This window comes from Siphateles boraxobius, unplaced genomic scaffold (genome assembly GCF_051911475.1).
Source record: "Siphateles boraxobius isolate OS27281-9 unplaced genomic scaffold, OSU_SipBor_1 151, whole genome shotgun sequence".
Lineage (NCBI taxonomy): Eukaryota > Metazoa > Chordata > Actinopteri > Cypriniformes > Leuciscidae > Siphateles > Siphateles boraxobius.
The window spans coordinates 272,277-293,666 of NW_027508757.1; the positions used below are offsets into that span (position 1 = coordinate 272,277).

Consider the following 21,390-nt stretch of genomic DNA (forward strand, 5'->3'; position numbering starts at 1 on the left):
ATCATTCCATTTGTTGGCGTGGGATTTCAGTTCACGCATCAAAGGGTTAAAATGTGATTTCCAGGTCTGAAAAAATTAATTTGATTTTAAATAATGTTATCCATATTTACTGTAAAAGTCATGGATTCACTGATCATAAGGACATCAGAAACATTCGGGTGAAATTATGATAAAAACATTCAGAAACTGCTGTTTTCTGTTCAGCAAAAATATTGTTATATGACATTAAAGAACTTTATATCTGTTTTAATTTTGATATTTTCTGTGATCCTTTATATATTATCTTTAATTATTCAATAAGGTTTGATATCAAACTCGTCCAGCATTCACTCACAGATCCTGTAGAAACTTGAGGAAAATATTACGCTTTTTATCCTGACAGGGACGGCACCTTAAATAAACCACATTTCTTTATAAAAAAAAAATAAATTAAAAAAACTATTCTGAAAAGGTCAGTAAGATTTTTAAAAAAATAATAATAATTATTTTATTTATATGTTTATTCATTGAGGATGCATTAAATTATCTAAAATGACAGTTAAGACATTTATAATGTTACAAAAGATTCTATTTCAAATAAATGCTGTTCTTTTGAACTTTCTATTCATCAAAAATGTTTTCAACATTGATAATAATCATAAATGTTTCTTAAGCATCAAATCATCATATTATAGTGATTTCTGAAGGATCATGTGACACTGAAGACTGGAGTAATGATGCTGAAAATTCAGCTTTGATCACAGGAATAAATTACACTTTACTATATATTCACATAGAAAACGGCTAATTTAAATTACAATAATATTTCACTATTTTTACTGTATTTTTGATCAAATAAATGCAGATTTGATGAGCAGAAGAGACTCTTTCAAAAACAAAAAAATCTTACTGACCCCAGACTGATGCATTGTCTGTGAACGGCCTCAAACAATCGAAAATTAAAAATCCGAGGACAAACCACAGCGAGATCATGCTTAACAATCTCCATAATCATGAGGACGAATCAGAGCGAATCGACGGACCCAAACGTACACTACACGAACCTCAAGGCAAAAGTGCAAGAACTCAGATAAGGCAAATAGAAAACAAACAAGACGTAAAACTGTAAAAACATAAGACGTGTAGATGTCCTGGCGTCTGTTGGATCCAGTTCATGTGGACGGGCGGATCATGGACTTCACAAGCTCATCTGTGCGGTGAGGGGAGGAGCAAAGCATTGTGGGAAACCCCAGGGGTCATAGGGCAGTGCTCTCGATCTCCTCTTCTGAGTCCAGCAGAGACACTGAGTTCCTGTAGGGGGCGCTAGATCTCCCGTCCAGATCACACGAGTCTGGGGGAAACACAACACTGTTAGAAGAGGACAGAATCAACACCATCAAATATACTCCGGTTTTTAAGCTGGTTTGGAGATGAAGAAAGAAAAAAAAAAGTGTAAATGACTCTGAACACCATTCAAGTGTCATACAGTAACTGACAACAAAAGTGTTCAGTACAGTACAGATTTATGAACAGCAATAAAGATTTCTGTTAAATATGCGTCATACACTGGCGATCAAAGGTTTGGGGTCGTGAGATTTCTTAATGTTTCTGAAAGAGTCTCTTCTGCTCACCAAAGCTGCATTTATGATCAACAATACAGTAAAAATAGTGAAATATTATTCTAATGTAAATCAGCTGTTTTCTATGTGAATATATAATAAAGTGTAATTTATTCCTGTGATCAAAGCTGAATTTCCAGCATCATTACTCCAGTCTTCAGTGTCACATGATCCTTCAGAAATCACTATAATATGATGATTTGATGCTCACGAAACATTTATGATTATTATCAGTTGAAAACAGTTGTTTCTACAGTTGATACATTTTGTTTTTCAGGATTCTTTAATGAATAGAAAGTTCAAAAGAACAGCGTTTATATGAAATAGAATCTTTTGTAACATTATAAATGTATTTACTGTCACTTTTGATCAATTGAATTCATCCTTGATGAATAAAAGTATTAATTACTTTTAAAAAATCTTACTGACCCCAAACTTTTGAACTGTTTTAAAGCATCTGACAACTGTTAAAATCCTTCTGAAAGACTGCAAAACATGATATGGGAGGTGAAATTCACATCCAGTGACTGAACACTTTACAAACAAATATTATTTGCACATTCTTTCATAATTTACTCACAATCATGTTCAAACCTGTACGGTTATTTTTTCTTCTTCAGTGGAATACAAAAGAAGTATAATCATGCAGCTCAAATAAATAAAAATAAATAATAGATGATCATAACAGTCATCCATACTGTATGAATCCTGCACTATATTCCCAGTCATCTGGAGTCACATGATGCTGTGTGTGAAACTGAACTCATGTTTGACATCATTGATGCATCTGGATCTCAGATGGAGAGCTGCAGTCGAGAAGATACAGTAATATAGCTGCAATATAATAATATCATCTTCTATAGTTATTGCATGATTCTTTAGAGATGGATCAGAGTTTATGGAAGTGGGGTTCAATAGGGAACAGCAGAAGGGTGTGTGTTGGTTCACTAACACACATGTGAGATGGGTGAGCGAGTGTGTTTAAAGTGAAGGACGGATGGTGATGCGGATCACAGGGACACGCGAGAGCCATGCGGGACGGCGCCATGCGTTAGTGATGATGGCGGGTGAGTTCACACACACACACACACACACTGCTTACCCTTCTGAGCCAAAGCCCACTGACCCCCGACCTCACACCGCTGCAAAACAACACAAAACCACCTGAACCCAGCAGATGTGATATATAACACACACACACACACACACACACTCACGCGTCTGTGTTCTCTTCGGCTCTGTTCCAAACAGTCGACAGCAAATAATATAACTAATTTCAGTCAATTTATAATCGTGTCAAGAAAATATAATAGTGCAATACCACGATATAACTTTATCTTCAAGTTTGCTCACATAGTTAAAGGAAATGTCAGAATTTAAAATAAAATTATTCATACAGCTGTACTGCAAATGAAAATTATATTATCATTTTTAAACACTACATTTTTTATTTCACAGTGAAATATTATAACAGCAATATTTTTATTTATTTAATGATAATAATAATAATTAGAAATATAATATTATTATTTTAGTCATGTTGATATATTATCAAGATTTTGGCCAAATTATGCAGCCTTACAAACACAGATTATTTTTAAATCACATTTTAAAACACAATCGCCATTTTTTAAACAAATGACTCACAGCTGGAATTGTAAGATAAAAATGATTATATGTATATTTGTTTTAAATAACATTTTGCAGTGAAATACTATAATAGTGAAACTACTTATTTTATTTAATATTTTATTATTAATAATCATATAATAATATAAATAATAATCATTATTAATACTAAGGTCATATTGATATACAGTAAAAAAAATTGGGCCTAATTGTGCAGCCATATAAACACATCACACCTGGAGTTGTTTTTTAAAGTGCCCCTATTATGCTGTTATTAAAGGCTTCTAATGTTGTTTTAGAGTCTCCTACAATAGTTTTACATGCATACAAAGTCAAAAACACTTTAATTTCCTCATAATCTCCACTGCAGCATCAGCTGTTTTCTCTCAGTGTCTGAAACACCTCCATCAAGGATTCAGTCTCTCTAAGCTCCGCCTCTCTGAGAGATACTCTGCTCTGATTGGTCAGAAAGCAAACGCTCATTATCATATCTGAATCTCACAGTGATACGAACAGTAACGATGGCGTGAGTTTTACCGTATCAATCTCAGAAAACAGCGTCTTCTCGACATGAACAACACGAACCAAACTCTTCCAGTCTCAGATAAACTAGTGTTTGAGGGCGGAGCTAAGATTGTTCAGCCAATCAACACCAGAGGCTGGCATTATGCAAATGAGCTGCACATCTACCCAGGTTCAGCAGGAAGTGAGACTGAATTACTGACGACTCGTTTTAGTTCAAAATCGATTCTTTCTTTTAGGAGAGAAAAACTCAATTTATCTTTGATCTTTAAAACTTTGCCGTCCTTTTACATTCACTAACTATGAAAGCTTGTTTCTGTCACAGAATAAAAAAACAAAAAGTTAATTGTGCCTTTCTTATCCCACAATTCAGACTTTTTTTCTCACAATTGCAAGTTTACATCTTTTTGTCAATTGCGTGATATAAAGTCAGAATTGCATGTTATATAGTCAGAATTGTGTTATATTGTCAGAATTGCGTGATATAAAGTCAGAATTACGTGATATAAAGTCAGAATTGTGTGTTATATAGTCAGAATTGTGTGTTATATAGTCAGAATTGTGTGATATAAAGTCAGAATTGTGTTATATAGTTAGAATTGTGTGATATAAAGTCAGAATTGCATGTTATATAGTCAGAATTGTGTTATATTGTCAGAATTGCGTGATATAAAGTCAGAATTACGTGATATAAAGTCAGAATTGTGTGTTATATAGTCAGAATTGTGTGTTATATAGTCAGAATTGTGTGATATAAAGTCAGAATTGTGTTATATAGTCAGAATTGTGTGATATAAAGTCAGAATTGCGTGTTATATAGTCAGAATTTTTATATTGTCAGAATTGCGTGATATAAAGTCAGAATTACGTGATATAAAGTCAGAATTGTGTGTTATATAGTCAGAATTGTGTGTTATATAGTCAGAATTGTGTGATATAAAGTCAGAATTGTGTTATATAGTCAGAATTGTGATATAAAGTCAGAATTGTGTTATATAGTCAGAATTGTGTTATATTGTCAGAATTGCGTGATATAAAGTCAGAATTACGTGATATAAAGTCAGAATTGTGTGTTATATAGTCAGAATTGTGTGTTATATAGTCAGAATTGTGTGATATAAAGTCAGAATTGTGTTATATAGTCAGAATTGTGATATAAAGTCAGAATTGTGTTATATAGTCAGAATTGTGTTATATTGTCAGAATTACGTGATATAAAGTCAGAATTGTGTGTTATATAGTCAGAATTGTGTGTTATATAGTCAGAATTGCGTGTTATATGGTCAGAATTGTGTTATATAGTCAGAATTGCATGTTATATAGTCAGAATTGTGTTATATTGTCAGAATTGCGTGATATAAAGTCAGAATTGCGTGATATAAAGTCAGAATTGTGTTATATAGTCAGAATTGTGTTGTATAGTCAGAATTGTGTTATATAGTCAGAATTGTGTTATATTGTCAGAACTGCGTGATATAAAGTCAGAATTGTGTGTTATATAGTCAGAATTGTGTTATATAGTCAGAATTGTGTTATATTGTCAGAACTGCGTGATATAAAGTCAGAATTGCGTGATATAAAGTCAGAATTGTGTTATATAGTTAAAATTGTGTTATATAGTCAGAATTGTGTTGTATAGTCAGAATTGCGTGTTATATAGTCAGAATTGCGTGATATTAAGTCAGAATTGCGTGATATAAAGTCAGAATTGTGTTATATAGTCACATAGTCAGAATTGTGTTATATAGTCAGAATTGCGTGATATAAAGTCAGAATTGTGTTATATTGTCAGAATTGTGTGATATAAAGTCAGAATTGTGTGATATTGTCAGAATTGTGTGTTATATAGTCAGAATTGTGTTATATAGTTAGAATTGTGTTATATAGTCAGAATTGTGTTGTATAGTCAGAATTGCGTGTTATATAGTCAGAATTGCGTGATATAAAGTCAGAATTGCGTGATATTGTCAGAATTGTGTTATATAGTCACATAGTCAGAATTGTGTTATATAGTCAGAATTGCGTGATATAAAGTCGCAATTACCTTTTTTATTTTTTATTCTGTGGTGGAAACAAGCTTCCATAGTTTGTGAATGTAAAACGTCCGCAAAGTCAGAATTGTGAGTTTATATCATGCAATTCTGACATAAAAATTCATAATTGTGAGATAAAAAGTCGTAATTATCTTTTAAAAAGATGTTTTCTGTGCCGGAAACAAGCTTCCATAACAAACAGCTCTATTAAACATGAAAGGTAATATTCGAAAGAGCATAATAAAGGCACTTTAAAGCAATGTTCATCCTGAAACTCCCATTGAGATATGCATGTGCAGACGCTGCCAGGTTCACCTGTAGACATGCTCTCCGCCGCTGCCAGTCCGTGCAGGCCCGCGTGCTCCTCGGGCTCCTGTGGACTCAGACCGGCCCCGGGAGGCTGTGGGGGGGGCAGGCTGGGTCTGTGTCGGGGGGGTTTGGCCACGGGCCGGGATCTGGGCAGGGTGCCGGTCAGCGAAGGCGGGGACGAGAGTGTGTGTCCGTGTCCCGGGCTCTGAGAGTAACTGAAGCTGTATAATGACGGAGTGCTGGGAGGAGTCGGAGACAGACTCACCGGAGACGGACCCGGAGACACATCCGACGGAGAAAACACACTCTTGGGAGGGATGGGGGCCAGCTTTTTGGAAACTGAAAGAAAAAGAAAGAATTTAGTTTTCTAGATGCTAAAAAATTAACATTCTGGAGGGAAAGTGTTTGTATATTAATTGCAAATTTAAATTTACAATATTTTTTTTTATTTCCAGTCACTATCTATTCATGCACAAGCTAAAAATGGCTGAAGTATTAAAGGTAAAATGTATGTAGATACTAAAAATTATCATTTAGGGGCTGGTGAAATAATTGGAAATATAATTCATTAAAAATAAATCCTTTTAGCTGCTAAAAATTAATGTTCTGGAGGTAATGCGTTTGCATATTAATTGCAAATTTAAATTCTTTTAAAAAAAATGTTTTATTTCTAGTCACTATCTATTCATGCACAAGCTAAAAATGGCTGAAATATTAAAGGTAAAGTGTATGTAGATACTAAAAATGATCATTTAGGTGCTGGTGAAATAAATATAAATATGATTCATTAAAAAAAGAAATCATTTTAGCTGCTAAAAATGAATGTTCTGGAGGGAAAGCATTTGCATATTAATTTGCAAAAAGAATAAAAAATAAAATTTACATGAAATGCATTGCTGTTTTATTTCCAGTCACGTTCTATTCATGCACAAGCTGAATATGGCTTAAGTATATATAAATAAATACATGAATGTAGATACTAAAAATTATCATTTAGGGGCTGGTGAAATAAATTGAAATATGATTAATTGAAAATAAATCCTTGTGGCTGCTAAAAATTAAGCTGAAATGCATTGATTACTATTTTCAATCCATTACTATTTTATCATTTTGCTTGTTTTGTCTATTCATGCACACGCTGAACACACACACCTTTACGCAGTGTGTGAGGACTCTGATCTGAGAGCTGGTTCTGTCCACCAGAGGGAGCTGTTGGTGAAATTCCTCTTTGACCAATCACAGGCGAGAGCTCCTTATTCTTCTGAGTGCTGATGACAGGAACACAAACATCCATTAACTACACACACACACACACACACACACACACACACACACACACACACACACACACATACACATACACACACTTCTGAACATTAAAATGAATAAACCTCCAAACTGAAATCGTGTACTTTTGGCAACACATTTGTCCCCAGAATTGAGGTAAATCTGATTGAAGCTCCACTTATTGATGTTGGGAAAAAAACAACAACAAATAAATAAGTAATAAATACATCAAGTTAAGTGTATGCGGATACCAAAAAAACATTTCAGTAAGAAATATCCATGCTAGTGTGGCAGCAGGTCAAAAGCAAAGATAAAAATCCCTGAATTTGCCAGCTGGGATTTTTGCTCATTTTAATGCATAAAGCAGCGCAGGGAAAGATTTCAAGAAAATCTTCTTGAGCATATTCAGAACAGCAGAGTTTTGAACGCTAACCTAAATGTTACTGTACTGAAAACTTTATTTTTAAATAACTTCCCTTTTTTCACTGGCTGGTAAACGCCTCTGAACTCCCATTGGTCCGTGTGGTGATGATGTAATAAGGTGGGCGTGGCTTTGAGGATCCGCCTTCTTTAAAAAGTACATTTCCGGTTCATTTCTTCTGTTCTTCAGACACGAGTAAAACTCTGGAGAGACGCTTTATAGTAGAAACTGAAGTTGTAAAGCGACACTGACACAGTTTTTCATGTTTAACACTGTAAAAGCTGCTGCTTTAAAGCAATCTATTGTATAAATAAACGTGATGTGACTTGATTGAAACTCAGAGCTGCTGCAAAGACATCCACATCGCTACGATCAGATGCTTTCTGAACTGCGGTTTTCTTATTTTCGTTGTGCGTTTATTTTGTTATTGAGAGGAAAGTGTGCAGCACATATTTACATATTCAATATATTCATCAAAGTCCCCCTGTAGTTAAAAAATGTATCCCTTAAAACTCATCTTTAATCACCAAAATGACATTTAAATATTTTTTTTCCTTGCAAAAACATCTTCATGCCTTAAAATATCTTGAATGTAACTCGACACCCTTGCCTCATTTAGTATACGCGGTTCTATGAATATGCAAATGAGCCCCGCCTCCACTCACTCACTCACTCAGAGATCCACTCGTTGACGATCACACGTTGATCTGATTGGTTACAAGGTAGTTTGTGACGTCAGAAACACCAGCGATTTCAAAGCGTGTTTTTGAGACTGTCTTTGGTTCACTGCAGTTTTAAGCAGAAAATACTCAGCAATGCTGTCGACTTATGAATTTACACATGGTTTGTCTTAAAGCGTATTAAAAACACCACATAGACATATAAACAACATTAAAAGCTGGATTTTCACCACAGGGGGACGCTAACTAGTTAGTTCACTAAGGTATAGAAGGAAAAAGACATTTGCTGTGAGTATTTCAGGGCCTATTGATAATCATCTTGCGATTGTTGAGCATATCTGGTGTGCTCTGATGCTGATCAATAATATTTATAATCAGAAACTTGATGTAAGATCTCAAACTGCTGGTTCTGCTCGGGTTTTTTCTGGGTAGTTACTGTTACTGTCATTGTTTTATTAAAATAATGATATTTTTCTATAAGAAATAATGTATTTTTCCTAATAAGGTAGAGAAAGGTTCATTTGGCATATTACCTATGCGCTCTGAGTCCTCTCTCTGGATTACAGGCCCACGGTGGCGGAGCATGAGGGCTAAGGTTCGGATAGCAGGGGTCGTGGCGGGGCAGAACGAGCTGGGGTTTGATGTACACGGGCGGGGGGGTCGTGTGCGGGGGGCAGGGGTCAGAGGTCAGCGACCCCTGTTTGGGCAGGTGCAGGACACTGGGTTTGGGGTTGGAGTTGATGTCCAGAGAGGTGGAGGACAGGAGGAGTGGAGAGCGGGGGAACAGCGGGAGAGGGACACACTCGGGAGCGGGACGAGGGAGAGAGAACGAGGAGAACGAGGAAGAGGAGGATGAAGGGAACGGGTACGGAGGAGGCGGCCTCTCCTCCTCAGGGGACCGGCACACGACACAGGAGTCCCGATAATCCTCTGAGCTGCAAACATGTTGAAGGTTGACAGATAAAAAAGGACCGGGAGCAGGGGAGCTGTCGTGTCTGTGGGATTCAGCGATCAGGAATATTCAGGGATCAATACGTTCAGCTCCATCAACAGCTTTTCTGTGGCAACGTCATATTAATTAATTAAATTAATATTATTAAAAATTAAAATAGTGTTAAGTATTTATTTATTTACATGAATGAATTAATATTAAGAATTAAATTAGAAATATTTATTTATTGATTCAGGAATATTCAGGGATCAATACGTTCAGCTCCATAAACTGCTTTTCTGTGGCAACGTTATATTAATTAATTAAATTAATATTATTAAAAATTAAAATAGTGTTAAGTATTTTTTATTTACATTAATGAATTAATATTAAGAATTAAATTAGAAATATTTATTTATTGATTCAGTGCTCAGGAATATTCAGGGATCAATACGTTCAGCTCCATAAACAGCATTTCTGGGGTGATGTAATGTTAATGAGTGCAGTTGTTTCTACAGTGCAGATGTACTTCAATTAATTATACAAATGCAATTAATATTTATTCATGTGAATTAAAATAGTGTTATTAATATTAATTATTATTTATTCAATTACATTCATTAAATAATTCATATTAATGATTATATTATAAATAGTTAATAATATAATCATAATAATTATTTGATTGTGAATTGAAAATGTAATGTATTATTAATATTAAATAATCATTGATGATAATTATAATTAATCATTAATTTGAGAAATATGTTTTAATATCAATAATTAATTGAATGTATTAACACAAATAGTATGTTACAAATATTAATTATTAACATTTTTATTTATTAATATTAATTAATCATTGATTTTATTATATTAAAATTAATAATAAGTCATATCAATTAATAATCAATTATAATTAGATTATTAATAAATAAAATATGATTAAATATTAATAATTACAATATTGTTTTTATTATTAAGAAATTATTTATGTATTTACAATTAATATATAATATTAATACATGATATTAATAAATAATTAATTTTAAAAATATTTATTAATATCAGTAATTGATTGTAATTAAACAAATAGTAAATAAAAGCATTCATTTACTTTAAAAGCATTCCTTTAAAATATTCCTGATAACAAACAGCACAGAATAAAACACAAGGCCTGTCTAAAGCTTCACACATTCATCAACAAACGAGAGATTATGAGTCTCGTGTCACACATATATGTGCATTCTGAGATATCTAGGATCATAAAATAATATATAATCAGGATTCACACTGTCACAATAATGAGGAATAGTTCAAACACTGAGAAAGAGAATCAGTGAATAATGAGTTAACATACAGGTTTGGAATAACATGAGATGATAACTGATATCTGAACTTCAATTCAGCCAACTAGAAATGATCAAAACTTGAACATTTCGTTGCTTTACTTTATGCTTTAAATCACAAATGTTATTTATTTGGACTGCTTTATATGAGATTCAAGTGTGATGTACAGTCAAACCAAAGTTTATTCAGACACCTTCAACATCTCACATTATCAGTTTATTTGCTATATAGAAAATGGTAATAAAATATGAGCAGAACTCAGAGTTATTAAATCAGTTTATATTTCACTGGTTTTGTCCGTCCTTCTGTTAGACTCTCACACATGAATTATGTTGAATATCTGTCAGCTGTTAAATTTAACTACACAATTAGATAATACCAGTTTAGCTCAACCAATCACCAAGCAATGCTTCATGTTGTTCAGTCTGTGGTGTAAAAAGCTGCATTAGTTATTAAAGAAAAAACACTTCAGCAAAACATGATCAGCTCAAAGTGTCGGAATAACTTTAGTCCCAAATTTTTATACTGGTATGAAGACGTTTTGTGTATAATATGTCACAGTTTACTTTATTTTGCTCTCCTCACTTACATAAATGAACTATAGTGTCCTGCACACACTAGTAAAAAATATCAACAATTATACCTGGTGTCTGAATAATTTTTGGTTTGACTGTATAATATGATGTACTCAGCTGGCTGAACTGAGCATTATGTTTTCTGGATTCCTATTGGTCGTCTCGGTTTACCTGGGCCTATCGCTGCTGATGGGGGGCGGAGTCTGTGAGGGGGAGGTGGAGACATCGTCCGCTTGCTCGGGGTTCAGCGAATCAGAGAGCGGCTGAACGCTGGGAGGCGTCGACGAACTCTTACGGGACGATGAGGAACCTCTTCGAGAAACCCATGAAGTGTCCATCACTCGCACTCCCATACTGCAACGGGGCAGACACACGGCCAATCAGATCCCTCGAAACAAGCCTAGTAATACACTACTGTTCAAAAGTTCAGGGTCAGTAAGAAATTAATACTTTTATTCAGCAAGGACACATTAAATTGATCAAAAGTGACAGTAAAGACGTTTATAATGTAACAAAAGATTCTATTTCAAATAAATACTTTTAAATCTTAAATTCATTAAAGAATCCTGAAAAACTAATGTATCAGTTTCCACAATGTTTTCATCATTGATAATAATCATAAATGTTTCTTGATCGTCAAATCATCATATTATAGTGATTTCTGAAGGATCATGTGACACTGAAGACTGGAGTAATGATGCTGAAAATTCAGCAAACTTTACTTGCGTTTTTACATTGGAATATTATTTCACTATTTTACACAGTATTTTTGATCAAATAAATGCAGCCTTGGTGAGCAGAAGCAACTTTTGAACAGTGGTGTTTGATTAATGTTAATGAATGAATGAATGAATGAATTAATTACAAAATATAACAGATTTGGGAAATACTACATCATGAAATACCCTTAAAAAAAATGTTAATATGCCATAATTCATGTCACGTTATCAACGTTCCTCACAAGCATCCTCAGCTGGCAGGAAGAAACACAAACACCAAAAGCGTTTGCAGGGAATCAGGAAAGTTGAGACTGACACAACAGAAAGAGACAGAAGCTGCACCGTACCTTTGAATTTTCCTAATGCTGCATTAGTGGAATAAAAGCAGAAGCATCAGTGATTCAAACCCAAAGCAGAGGAGAGGACAGCACGAGGAGCGCTCACACACGCAACGGACCCGTCTTTCTTGTAGAACTCCAGCATCATGTTGTCGGTCGCCACGCTGAGGGGTCGCCGGCTCTGGTCCGAAAGCCTGCGATCTGATTGGTCCATGGGCTGCCTGCGATCTGATTGGTCCATGGGCTGCCTGCGATCTGATTGGTCCATGGGCTGTCTGCAATCTGATTGGTCCATGGGCTGCCTGCGATCTGATTGGTCCATGTCAGGCGAAGGCATCGAGCTGTAGTTAGCGTTGTGGTTGGTGTGGACGGGGCTGCCGTAGTTGCCCGTCACATTAAACTCGATCTCTGCAAACAGAACCGCTTTTCATTAAGTTACATAATTCAGACATACTGTATATTATCACATAGGGCTGTAACAATATATCGTGTCACAATATATCGCAATACAAAAATGCATCAATATGTATTGTGTTTTGTTCACCCAAAATGAAAATGACTGTGAGAAAAAATTCATGTTTAAAGAGTTTTAGTGTCAGTAGTACTACATTAAACTACTAAATATAATGTTGAATATAATGTATATGTATCTCTGCAAACAACCGGTTTTCATTAACAGGGTTCGTACAGATTCTGTAAAAAGAAATTCCAGGACTTTCAAGGACTTTTCAAGCACTACTTTTTTGGTTTTCAAAAACTACAATCAGAGATCGTTCTTATCAAAGAATATCTTTAGGATTTTTTAAACTCAAATTACAGATATAACGTATCCAAAATACAACTTACAACGTGTTTGATAATATATACTAAAAACGAAGTTTATAATGGATATTACTGTTCAATAAAAAATATTTTATATTATAATGTTGGCGTAGTTCGTATGGAGAAAATGTCTGATGGGGGTTTATCAGACGGGCTGCAGTGTTCTTTTGCGTGAAAATATTGTATATGTGTGTTGTTTAAAAAAGAAAAAGAAAAATTTAATATATATATTATATTTAAATAAGTCAAGCACTTTTCAAGTACCTCTTCGTAATTATGGCTGTTTTCAAGGATTTTCCAGGACTTAAATATCAAAAAGTCAAATTCAAGTAATCACCTTGTACGAACCCAGCACTAAATAATTCAGACATACTGTATATATTACATAGGGCTGTAACAATATATCGTGTCACAATATATTTTTTTACAGTCTATGGTCACAATATATTGCAATACAAAAATGCATCAATATGTATCGTGGATAGTGACAATTTGTATTGTGTTTAGTTCAACCAAAATGAAAAATTCTGTGTGAGAAATTTGTTTTCGCAGTTTACAGAGTTTTAGTGTCAGTACTACATTAAACTACTATATATAATGTTGAATATAATGTATAATAATGCAATGGGGAATATTTGTGGGTCCTGATAATGCCAGATGTCTGATGTTACCAGTAATAAGTGTCCTATATTAGGACTAGATTATGAAAGCATATTCGTCTGAAATAATTCAGTATTTTCAGCTTCAGAATCGTGAATATTGTTATTCTGGTGTCTCTATTGTCCTGTGCTCTGTTCAGCACCAAGTCCAATCCTATTCATTTACACACACAATGTAATATCAAATTTAGCATTTTAATCTACAGTACATTTTTTGTTAATATTTTACCAATTGTTTTGGAGTCTCACAATAATATGGTATCGTGAGTTCAGTATTGTGATATGTATCGAATCGTGACATGAGGGAATCGTTACACTGCTATTATTACAGTGATATTTAACACGTCTAATAATAATCGTGCTTTTGAGGTTATTCATGGTCTTGTTAGCTATAGTATCTCACCTCCTGGGAAGAACCAATCAGCATGCTGGATTATGGGCTCGATGATCCCGACGATCTGCAGCGAGACTGTGGTCATCATCTCCGTAATGTTCCTGAGATGATCGAGACACACGAGTGAGGAGTGTGTAAAGATGCTGAAGGTGTGTGTGTGTGTCAAGTCAAGTCACATTTATTTATATAGCGCTTTTTACAATATAGTGTTTCAAAGCAGCTTTACAGAGATAACAGGAAAATAATGGAACAAAGTTTGTTTTTGGAAGAAAATAGTGTCATAGTCCAGCTTAAGTAAATTCAGTGATGTTTCATTTTTGTTGTAAAAAAGTTATTAATTTAGTTCATTTATATATATAGCCGCTCTGGAGTAAACCGTGATGTCATCGTCCAGCTCAGTTCAGTTCTCGTATAATGGTGTCAATGCAGGAGATCAATAATATTGTTGAATATTAAATTAAATGTTAAATTTAATGTCCCCAACTAAGCAAGCCAAAAACCAATGGAAACAAAGGTAGAAAAAGGACAGAAACTCCATCAGAGGCAGAATCAGTCGCTCAGTTCTCCTCTGGCCAACGAACCAACAGTGTATGATTATGATTATGATTATGATTATGATTCAGGCAGCATTACAGGTCAGAAGTCCGATTGGATTGGAACAATCAGAATATTAGAATATCAGAATAGAGTGTGTGTGTGTTTGTGTGAGTGTGTGTGAGAGAGAGTCTGTGTCTGTGTCTGTGTGTGTGTGTGTGTGTGTGTGTGTGTGTGTGTGTGTGTGTGTGTGTGTGTGTGTGTGTGTGTGTGTGTGTGTGTGTGTGTGTGTGTGTGTGTGTCACTCACCCGTCCGCTCGCGCCCACAACAGGTTCGGCCCCAGGACGATCGCAATGTTTCCTGGCGTCATTTTATTATAATCTTGATACTCGTTCAGCTTGGCGAGAAATTTAACCAAATACCTGGAAATGAAACAGTCTGAAAACTCTGACAACAAATACACATTAGTTTATTAAACTTACTGATAAATTAGTAAAAATTTAAGAAGATATATCCCCGGCAATATATATATATATATATATATATATATATATATATATAGTGCTGTTAAATAAATTAATCATGATTAATCTCATCTAACATAAAAGTTTGTACATATATATATATATATATATTATATATTGTAACTTTTATGTTAGATGAGATTATTCAAAATGACAGCACTACATATATTATAAATATATACAATATATGAAAAATAAATACAAAACATTATTAAAGGGTTAGTTCACCCCAAAATGAAAATTAAGTCATTAATTACTCACCCCCATGCTGTACCAACCCCGTAAGACCTTCGTTCATCTTCGGAACACAAATGAAGATATTTTTGATTAAATCTGAGAGGTGGATCACTGCTACATAGGCTGCCAGAGGGAATGAAACTTGACGGCCCAGAAAGTCATTAAAGAAAATGTTTAAATATTCCATGTGCCTACAGTGGCTCAACTATAAGTTTATCAAGCGACGAGACTACTTTTTTTCCGAAAAAAAAAAACATAAATAACGACTTTATTCGACTATTCCTTTTCTTCCTTGTGGGCCTGAGACGAGAGTTCAAGAGATTTCCACGACGCATGCGCGAGAACTGAACAAGAAGTATTAGAAGAAGAACGTTCTCTTCTCAGTTCTCGCGCATGCGTCGTGGAAATCTCTTGAACTCTCGTCTCAGGCCCACAAGGAAGAAAAGGAATAGTCGAATAAAGTCGTTATTTATGGTTTTTTTTCGCACAAAAAGTAGTCTCGTCGCTTGATAAACTTATAGTTGAGCCACTGTAGGCACATGGAATATTTAAACATTTTCTTTAATGACTTTCTGGGCCGTCAAGTTTCATTCCCTCTGGCAGCCTATGTAGCAGTGATCCACCTCTCAGATTTAATCAAGAATATCTTCATTTGTGTTCCGAAGATGAACGAAGGTCTTACGGGGTTGGTACAGCATGGGGGTGAGTAATTAATGACTTAATTTTCATTTTGGGGTGAACTAACCTTTTAAATGTAAAAACATAATATGTGAAGTATATATATATATATATAAATATATGTGTGTGTAAATTATATATCGCAACAATTTAAACAATTATATTTTCTCAATTATTAAATATAAAAAAATACAAAGTATATAAAGTATGTATGTATACATACTGTACATTTCATTTATACATCATAATTTTATTTAAATGTATTTTTAATTAAGTTATTATATTAATATTATATACTAATATACTATACATATAAATAAATATTTATTTAGATATTATATTGATTTATTTTAAATTATTTAATTAATTATGTATCTGTGTCTATATATATTATATAATTTATATGTATAATTTATATGTGTGGGCTTTTTGCTATTATTCGTAGGACAGTAAAGTGAGGGTGATAGAGAGATGGGGCTCGTATGATCGAACAGCTCTGATGTCCTGCACAGCTCACACACATCACTATGAATGATGGGAAATGCAGGTTTTGTGGGATCTTTGGACTCACCTGAAGTTGTTGCTGTTTGCTAAGGGAAGCCTCTCACAGGTGGATAACAGAGCCTGCAGACGCTTGTCCTGATCCGTGATACTACACACACACATACACACACACACACACACACACACACAAGCTCATGAGTAATTCCACCAGCAAACTAACCATCAGAAACCAACTCTGCTTGATGGTGAGTGTTAGTTTTCTCTCACTTTGATGCCTGAATCCACTCCTCGTAGAGGTCAAAGGTCAGCAGGGGTTCGGGCAGTTCCCGCAGGTATGATTTCAGAGCTCCTGAAACACACAGTAGAAACACCACGAGTCGTGATCAGGAGTGACTGTCGCAGTTCAACATCAGCGGAGGGGAATCTCACCTGCAACCGCATGAGGATCTATGGAGTATTCCTGGAAGTCCAACACGCCACAGTCTAGTGATGCCTTCAGCTTCTTCAGCTTCGAGGCAGACGGAGCAACTCGGAACAAACCCTGACACACACACACACACACACACACACACACACACACACACACACACACACACACACACACACACACACACACACACACGCAGACACACACACACACAGATAAAATATGCCTATTTTTAATATATATATATATATATAATTAAATATATAAAATATATATGACACTGTGGGTAATGAGTTAAATAATACAAAATTATAAAAAAATATAATTACTTAAATAATAAAAATGTACACTTAATAATATTTCAAATTTAAATAAAAAAAATTGAAACATTTTATTTGTTTACCTGCATGCTGTGCATTATATATTAATATACTATATATAAATTATAGTAATTTATCCATTATTAATTTAAAATTATTACATGTAAAACATTATATATATAAAAAAAAAAATATATATATATATATATATATGAAAAAACAATTTAATCATAAAAATTAATATAATAATTTAAAATAATACATAAATAAAATTACAAAAAAATATGAAACATTTTAATTGTTAACCTGCATTATATAAGTGCATTATATACTTATATACTATATATAAATTAAATATTTAAAATTATTAAATGATTGTATAAATAAAAAAATATATATATGAACATTTGTATTAATTAAATCATAAAAATGCACAATTAAAATGATTTAAAAAAAAATAAACATTCTACGTTTACCTGCATGTCATGTGAACCGTAACCGACATCAGAGAATTGTGAACATGCCAATGTGAACTTTAATTATTAAAATATTATCTTCCAATCAGCACAGCATCCAGAACCATGACTATCTGCTTTATAATATCAGTTATATGATTTCTTTACATCACTCAATCCCCGAACGCGTGTGTTTGCAGTGAAGCTTCACCTCCTCCTGCAGGCCACAGTCCATCAGCACCGTCACACACGCCTCGATGGGGAACGCGATCTCTCTCCCGCTCAGAGTCAGGTGATCCTCCAGAGGTTTCCCGAAACACGGCTTCTCCACCCACGACTCTGAACGCAGAACACACACTGTTCACCAGCTGAACACAGACTCCACAGACCACATGCAGTCACATGACCATCAATAACATGTGTGATATTAAAGTGAGAGATCTGATGTCACATCCAAGACTGAAAACTATACGATTAATCGAAATAAAACCAAACACTTGGAAAGACTGCAATTTAATCAAATTAATTAGTGAAGTTTATTTCACGGTTGTAATGAAAAATGTTTTTTTTTTTTTATTGGATAACATTTTTTAACAATTTAATCTTTTTAAAATAATGTTTTTAATAATTAAAAATATCTTAAATATATATATATATATATATATATATATATATATATATATATATATATATATTGAAATCATTTTCAAATACAAATATAAAAATGATTAAAAAACACAAAATAGGAAATATATTTTACATTATATATAAATATATCTATTCATTTTTATTTCAAATAAAATATATATATATGTTAGGCATGTCACGATCATGATCGTTGTACTAATGATTAATTGTCATACAAATAAATGTAATTAACAATGAAATTCTCTTTCACTTGGATTAAAACTATAATTAAAGATTAAAATACTTATAAAATTACAAATAAAATATGATTTTTTATGATGAGGCCCATATGATTTACTTAATTGCAGTGAAAATTAATCATATTCATATAATTAATTATAATATAATACGATATAATATATTATAAAGGAAGACTTTTTACTATCTTTGTCTACTTTACAACACAGTTTTTTAATATATTGTTTATTCTTTACTCCCAGTCAGATTATGACTCCTCTTCTTCTTATCACACCGGAAAAAGGAAACATGTTATTGTGCATTTGATGGCATTTCTTAACAATTATTTTTTTTAACAATTTAATCTTTTTAAAATAATGTTTTTAATAATTTAAAATATCTTAAATATATATATATATATATATATATATATATATAGAAATAATTTTCAAATACAAATATAAAAATGATTAAAAAACACAAAATAGGAAATATATTTTACATTATATATAAATATACCATTTCTGGATGGCAAAAGAGTGATTATTATCATCATTATTTTACAGCCATATTGTGCAGTCCTACAAACAAGCAGAGGAATCCTGGATTTGTTTTTTAAATCACATTTTAAACCTCAATCCCAATTTTAATCTTTAGACCTTGCTTTTTCAGTTCATAGTTTCTGGTGTTCATTCATAATTTTCTCACCCTGTTGAGCTTTAATTTGAGGGAGAACGTTCTGGAGCAACTCCAAAGACTTCTTGTGATACTCGGCCTGAACCTCGATCAACTGGAGACAGAGAGAGACAGAGACGTTAATAATGAAACGAGAGGCTGTTCATCTAAATGATTAACGCACTCACCGTCTGGAAGTAGTTTGCATAATCCATTTCTTTGGCCATGAAACTATACATATCCGCTGAGAGCTGATCCTGAAAAACATTAACATTAAAAGTGATGCATACTTTAATGAGAAAGAGAAGAACAGTTCGGTTAACCTACAATCGCATACTTCTATACTGGCATTTTTACAGTGTGCAGTATGTACTAGGGCTGTCAAATAAAAATGTGAATTTCGAATATTCGTCGAATTAAAGGACAATTCCGGCCAAAAATGAACCTAGGGCTAAAGACAGTACACTTCATGGATACAAGCAGGAGCCATCTTTGAAAACAGTCTTGACCAGTCGAACCACGAACGGCGTGCAATAGTCGATAGTCACAGTTCAGCTCACGTATCACGGCGTTCGCGGTTCAACTGGTCGAGACTGTTCTCCAAAGATGGCTCCTGCTTGTATACGCGAAGTGTACTGTCTTTATAAAGTATCTTCTTATTAAACTGTCTGTACACTTACACAGTTCTCAATGCTTCGGTTTGCAGGTAGAGACCCTCATTATGTTAGCGTGTTAGTGTGGGGCTATTTTGAGCCTTGTTAGTGGTATCAACTAGCCATTTTTATTTTTACTTATTCGATGCCCCATACACTAGTGTTATAAGCTAACTAAAACTAATGTTAAAACTGGGTACATTCGATTATCATGAAAACGCATCCCAGAGAACGGTCGACTCGGTACCCATGTGTTATTTACCCCTAGGTTCATTTTTGGCCGGAATGGTCCTTTAAAAAAAACAACAACAACATGCATTCAAATTTTTTGTGTGTCAAGGGGCGCGCGAGACACGATGATGACGTGACTGACGCGGTGTGTTTTGTTAGCTTATCCAGTATACAGCGCAATGTGGCTTCCTGCTGACGAACACCCTTCTCAGTTCAGCAAAAATCGTACGAATCAGGGCTGAGTGTGTGTTTTCATCAGCTGGACACATCGTCAACAGCGATCTGGGGCCTCATTTATAACCGTTGCGTACGCACAAAACAGGCCCTGAAAGATGCGTACGCTACTTCCGACGCAGAAGTTGTGATTTATAAAAACAAACTTGACGGGAAAATTTGCGCACCTGCACGCAAACTCTGACCCATGCGTACGAACGTTTTGGAGACGGAGCAGTTTGGCGACACCGATGGTGAGCTGGAGTTAAATATCTTTTTGGTCACTTTTAGATGGAAAATCTCAAGAAAATTATACATATACAGAAAGATAATACAATCATAATTTCACTCATCAAGACTATCACATGAAGCAATACAGTTTAACTAAATAAAAGAATGATTTAAACTATGTTTTACTTCTGATATAAACATTTAGATTAAATATGCCATTCTCATTAATGGTGTTAAACACTTAAACTACATGAAATCATTACTGAGAAGTTACAACATTTTTATATTCAATAAATATAAACATTTGTTGTGGATGCAATGCTTTTGAACACTTTTCCTCTGGCATGCTGTGTTTTAATGTTTTAACTACAGAGATTAATTGCTTATCATGATAATAGCAGATTGTCTGAGAAAATAGACCTTGTTGTGCATTATTTGCACAAAACTATCTTTTTCCAATAAAAATATAAATCAATTAAAAATACTATTTGGCCAGTGGAAAAGATTGAGAAAAACTTTCTCTGAAATGTATTTTACACTATTTGATTTATTGAAAAACGAGGCAAGGATAGGCTA

The 21,390-nt window shown here is 33.9% G+C and overlaps 1 protein-coding gene across 8 annotated transcripts in view; it reads right to left on the minus strand.

Moving 5' to 3' along the window:
* Positions 1–485: 485 nt before the first annotated feature.
* Positions 486–21,390, minus strand: part of arhgap44b (Rho GTPase activating protein 44b) — a 66,688-nt gene continuing 45,783 nt past the window's right edge. For 2 of the 8 annotated variants that reach the window (XM_077230821.1, XM_077230820.1), the window contains exons 8-22: positions 19,675–19,743; positions 19,520–19,601; positions 18,159–18,286; positions 17,175–17,286; positions 17,013–17,094; positions 16,813–16,893; positions 15,111–15,224; positions 14,277–14,368; positions 12,512–12,800; positions 12,402–12,419; positions 11,507–11,689; positions 9,013–9,414; positions 7,244–7,359; positions 6,098–6,430; positions 1,107–1,330 (exon numbers count right to left, since the gene is read on the minus strand). In XM_077230821.1, coding sequence (XP_077086936.1) covers positions 1,236–1,330; positions 6,098–6,430; positions 7,244–7,359; positions 9,013–9,414; positions 11,507–11,689; positions 12,402–12,419; positions 12,512–12,800; positions 14,277–14,368; positions 15,111–15,224; positions 16,813–16,893; positions 17,013–17,094; positions 17,175–17,286; positions 18,159–18,286; positions 19,520–19,601; positions 19,675–19,743 — 2,196 coding nt within the window. In that variant the 3' untranslated portion in view covers positions 1,107–1,235. Of the gene's footprint in view, positions 1,331–2,700; positions 2,741–6,097; positions 6,431–7,243; positions 7,360–9,012; positions 9,415–11,506; positions 11,690–12,401; positions 12,420–12,511; positions 12,801–14,276; positions 14,369–15,110; positions 15,225–16,812; positions 16,894–17,012; positions 17,095–17,174; positions 17,287–18,158; positions 18,287–19,519; positions 19,602–19,674; positions 19,744–21,390 lie in introns of all 8 variants that reach the window. The other 6 variants (XM_077230825.1, XM_077230826.1, XM_077230823.1 and 3 more) reach the window with 5 other exon arrangements.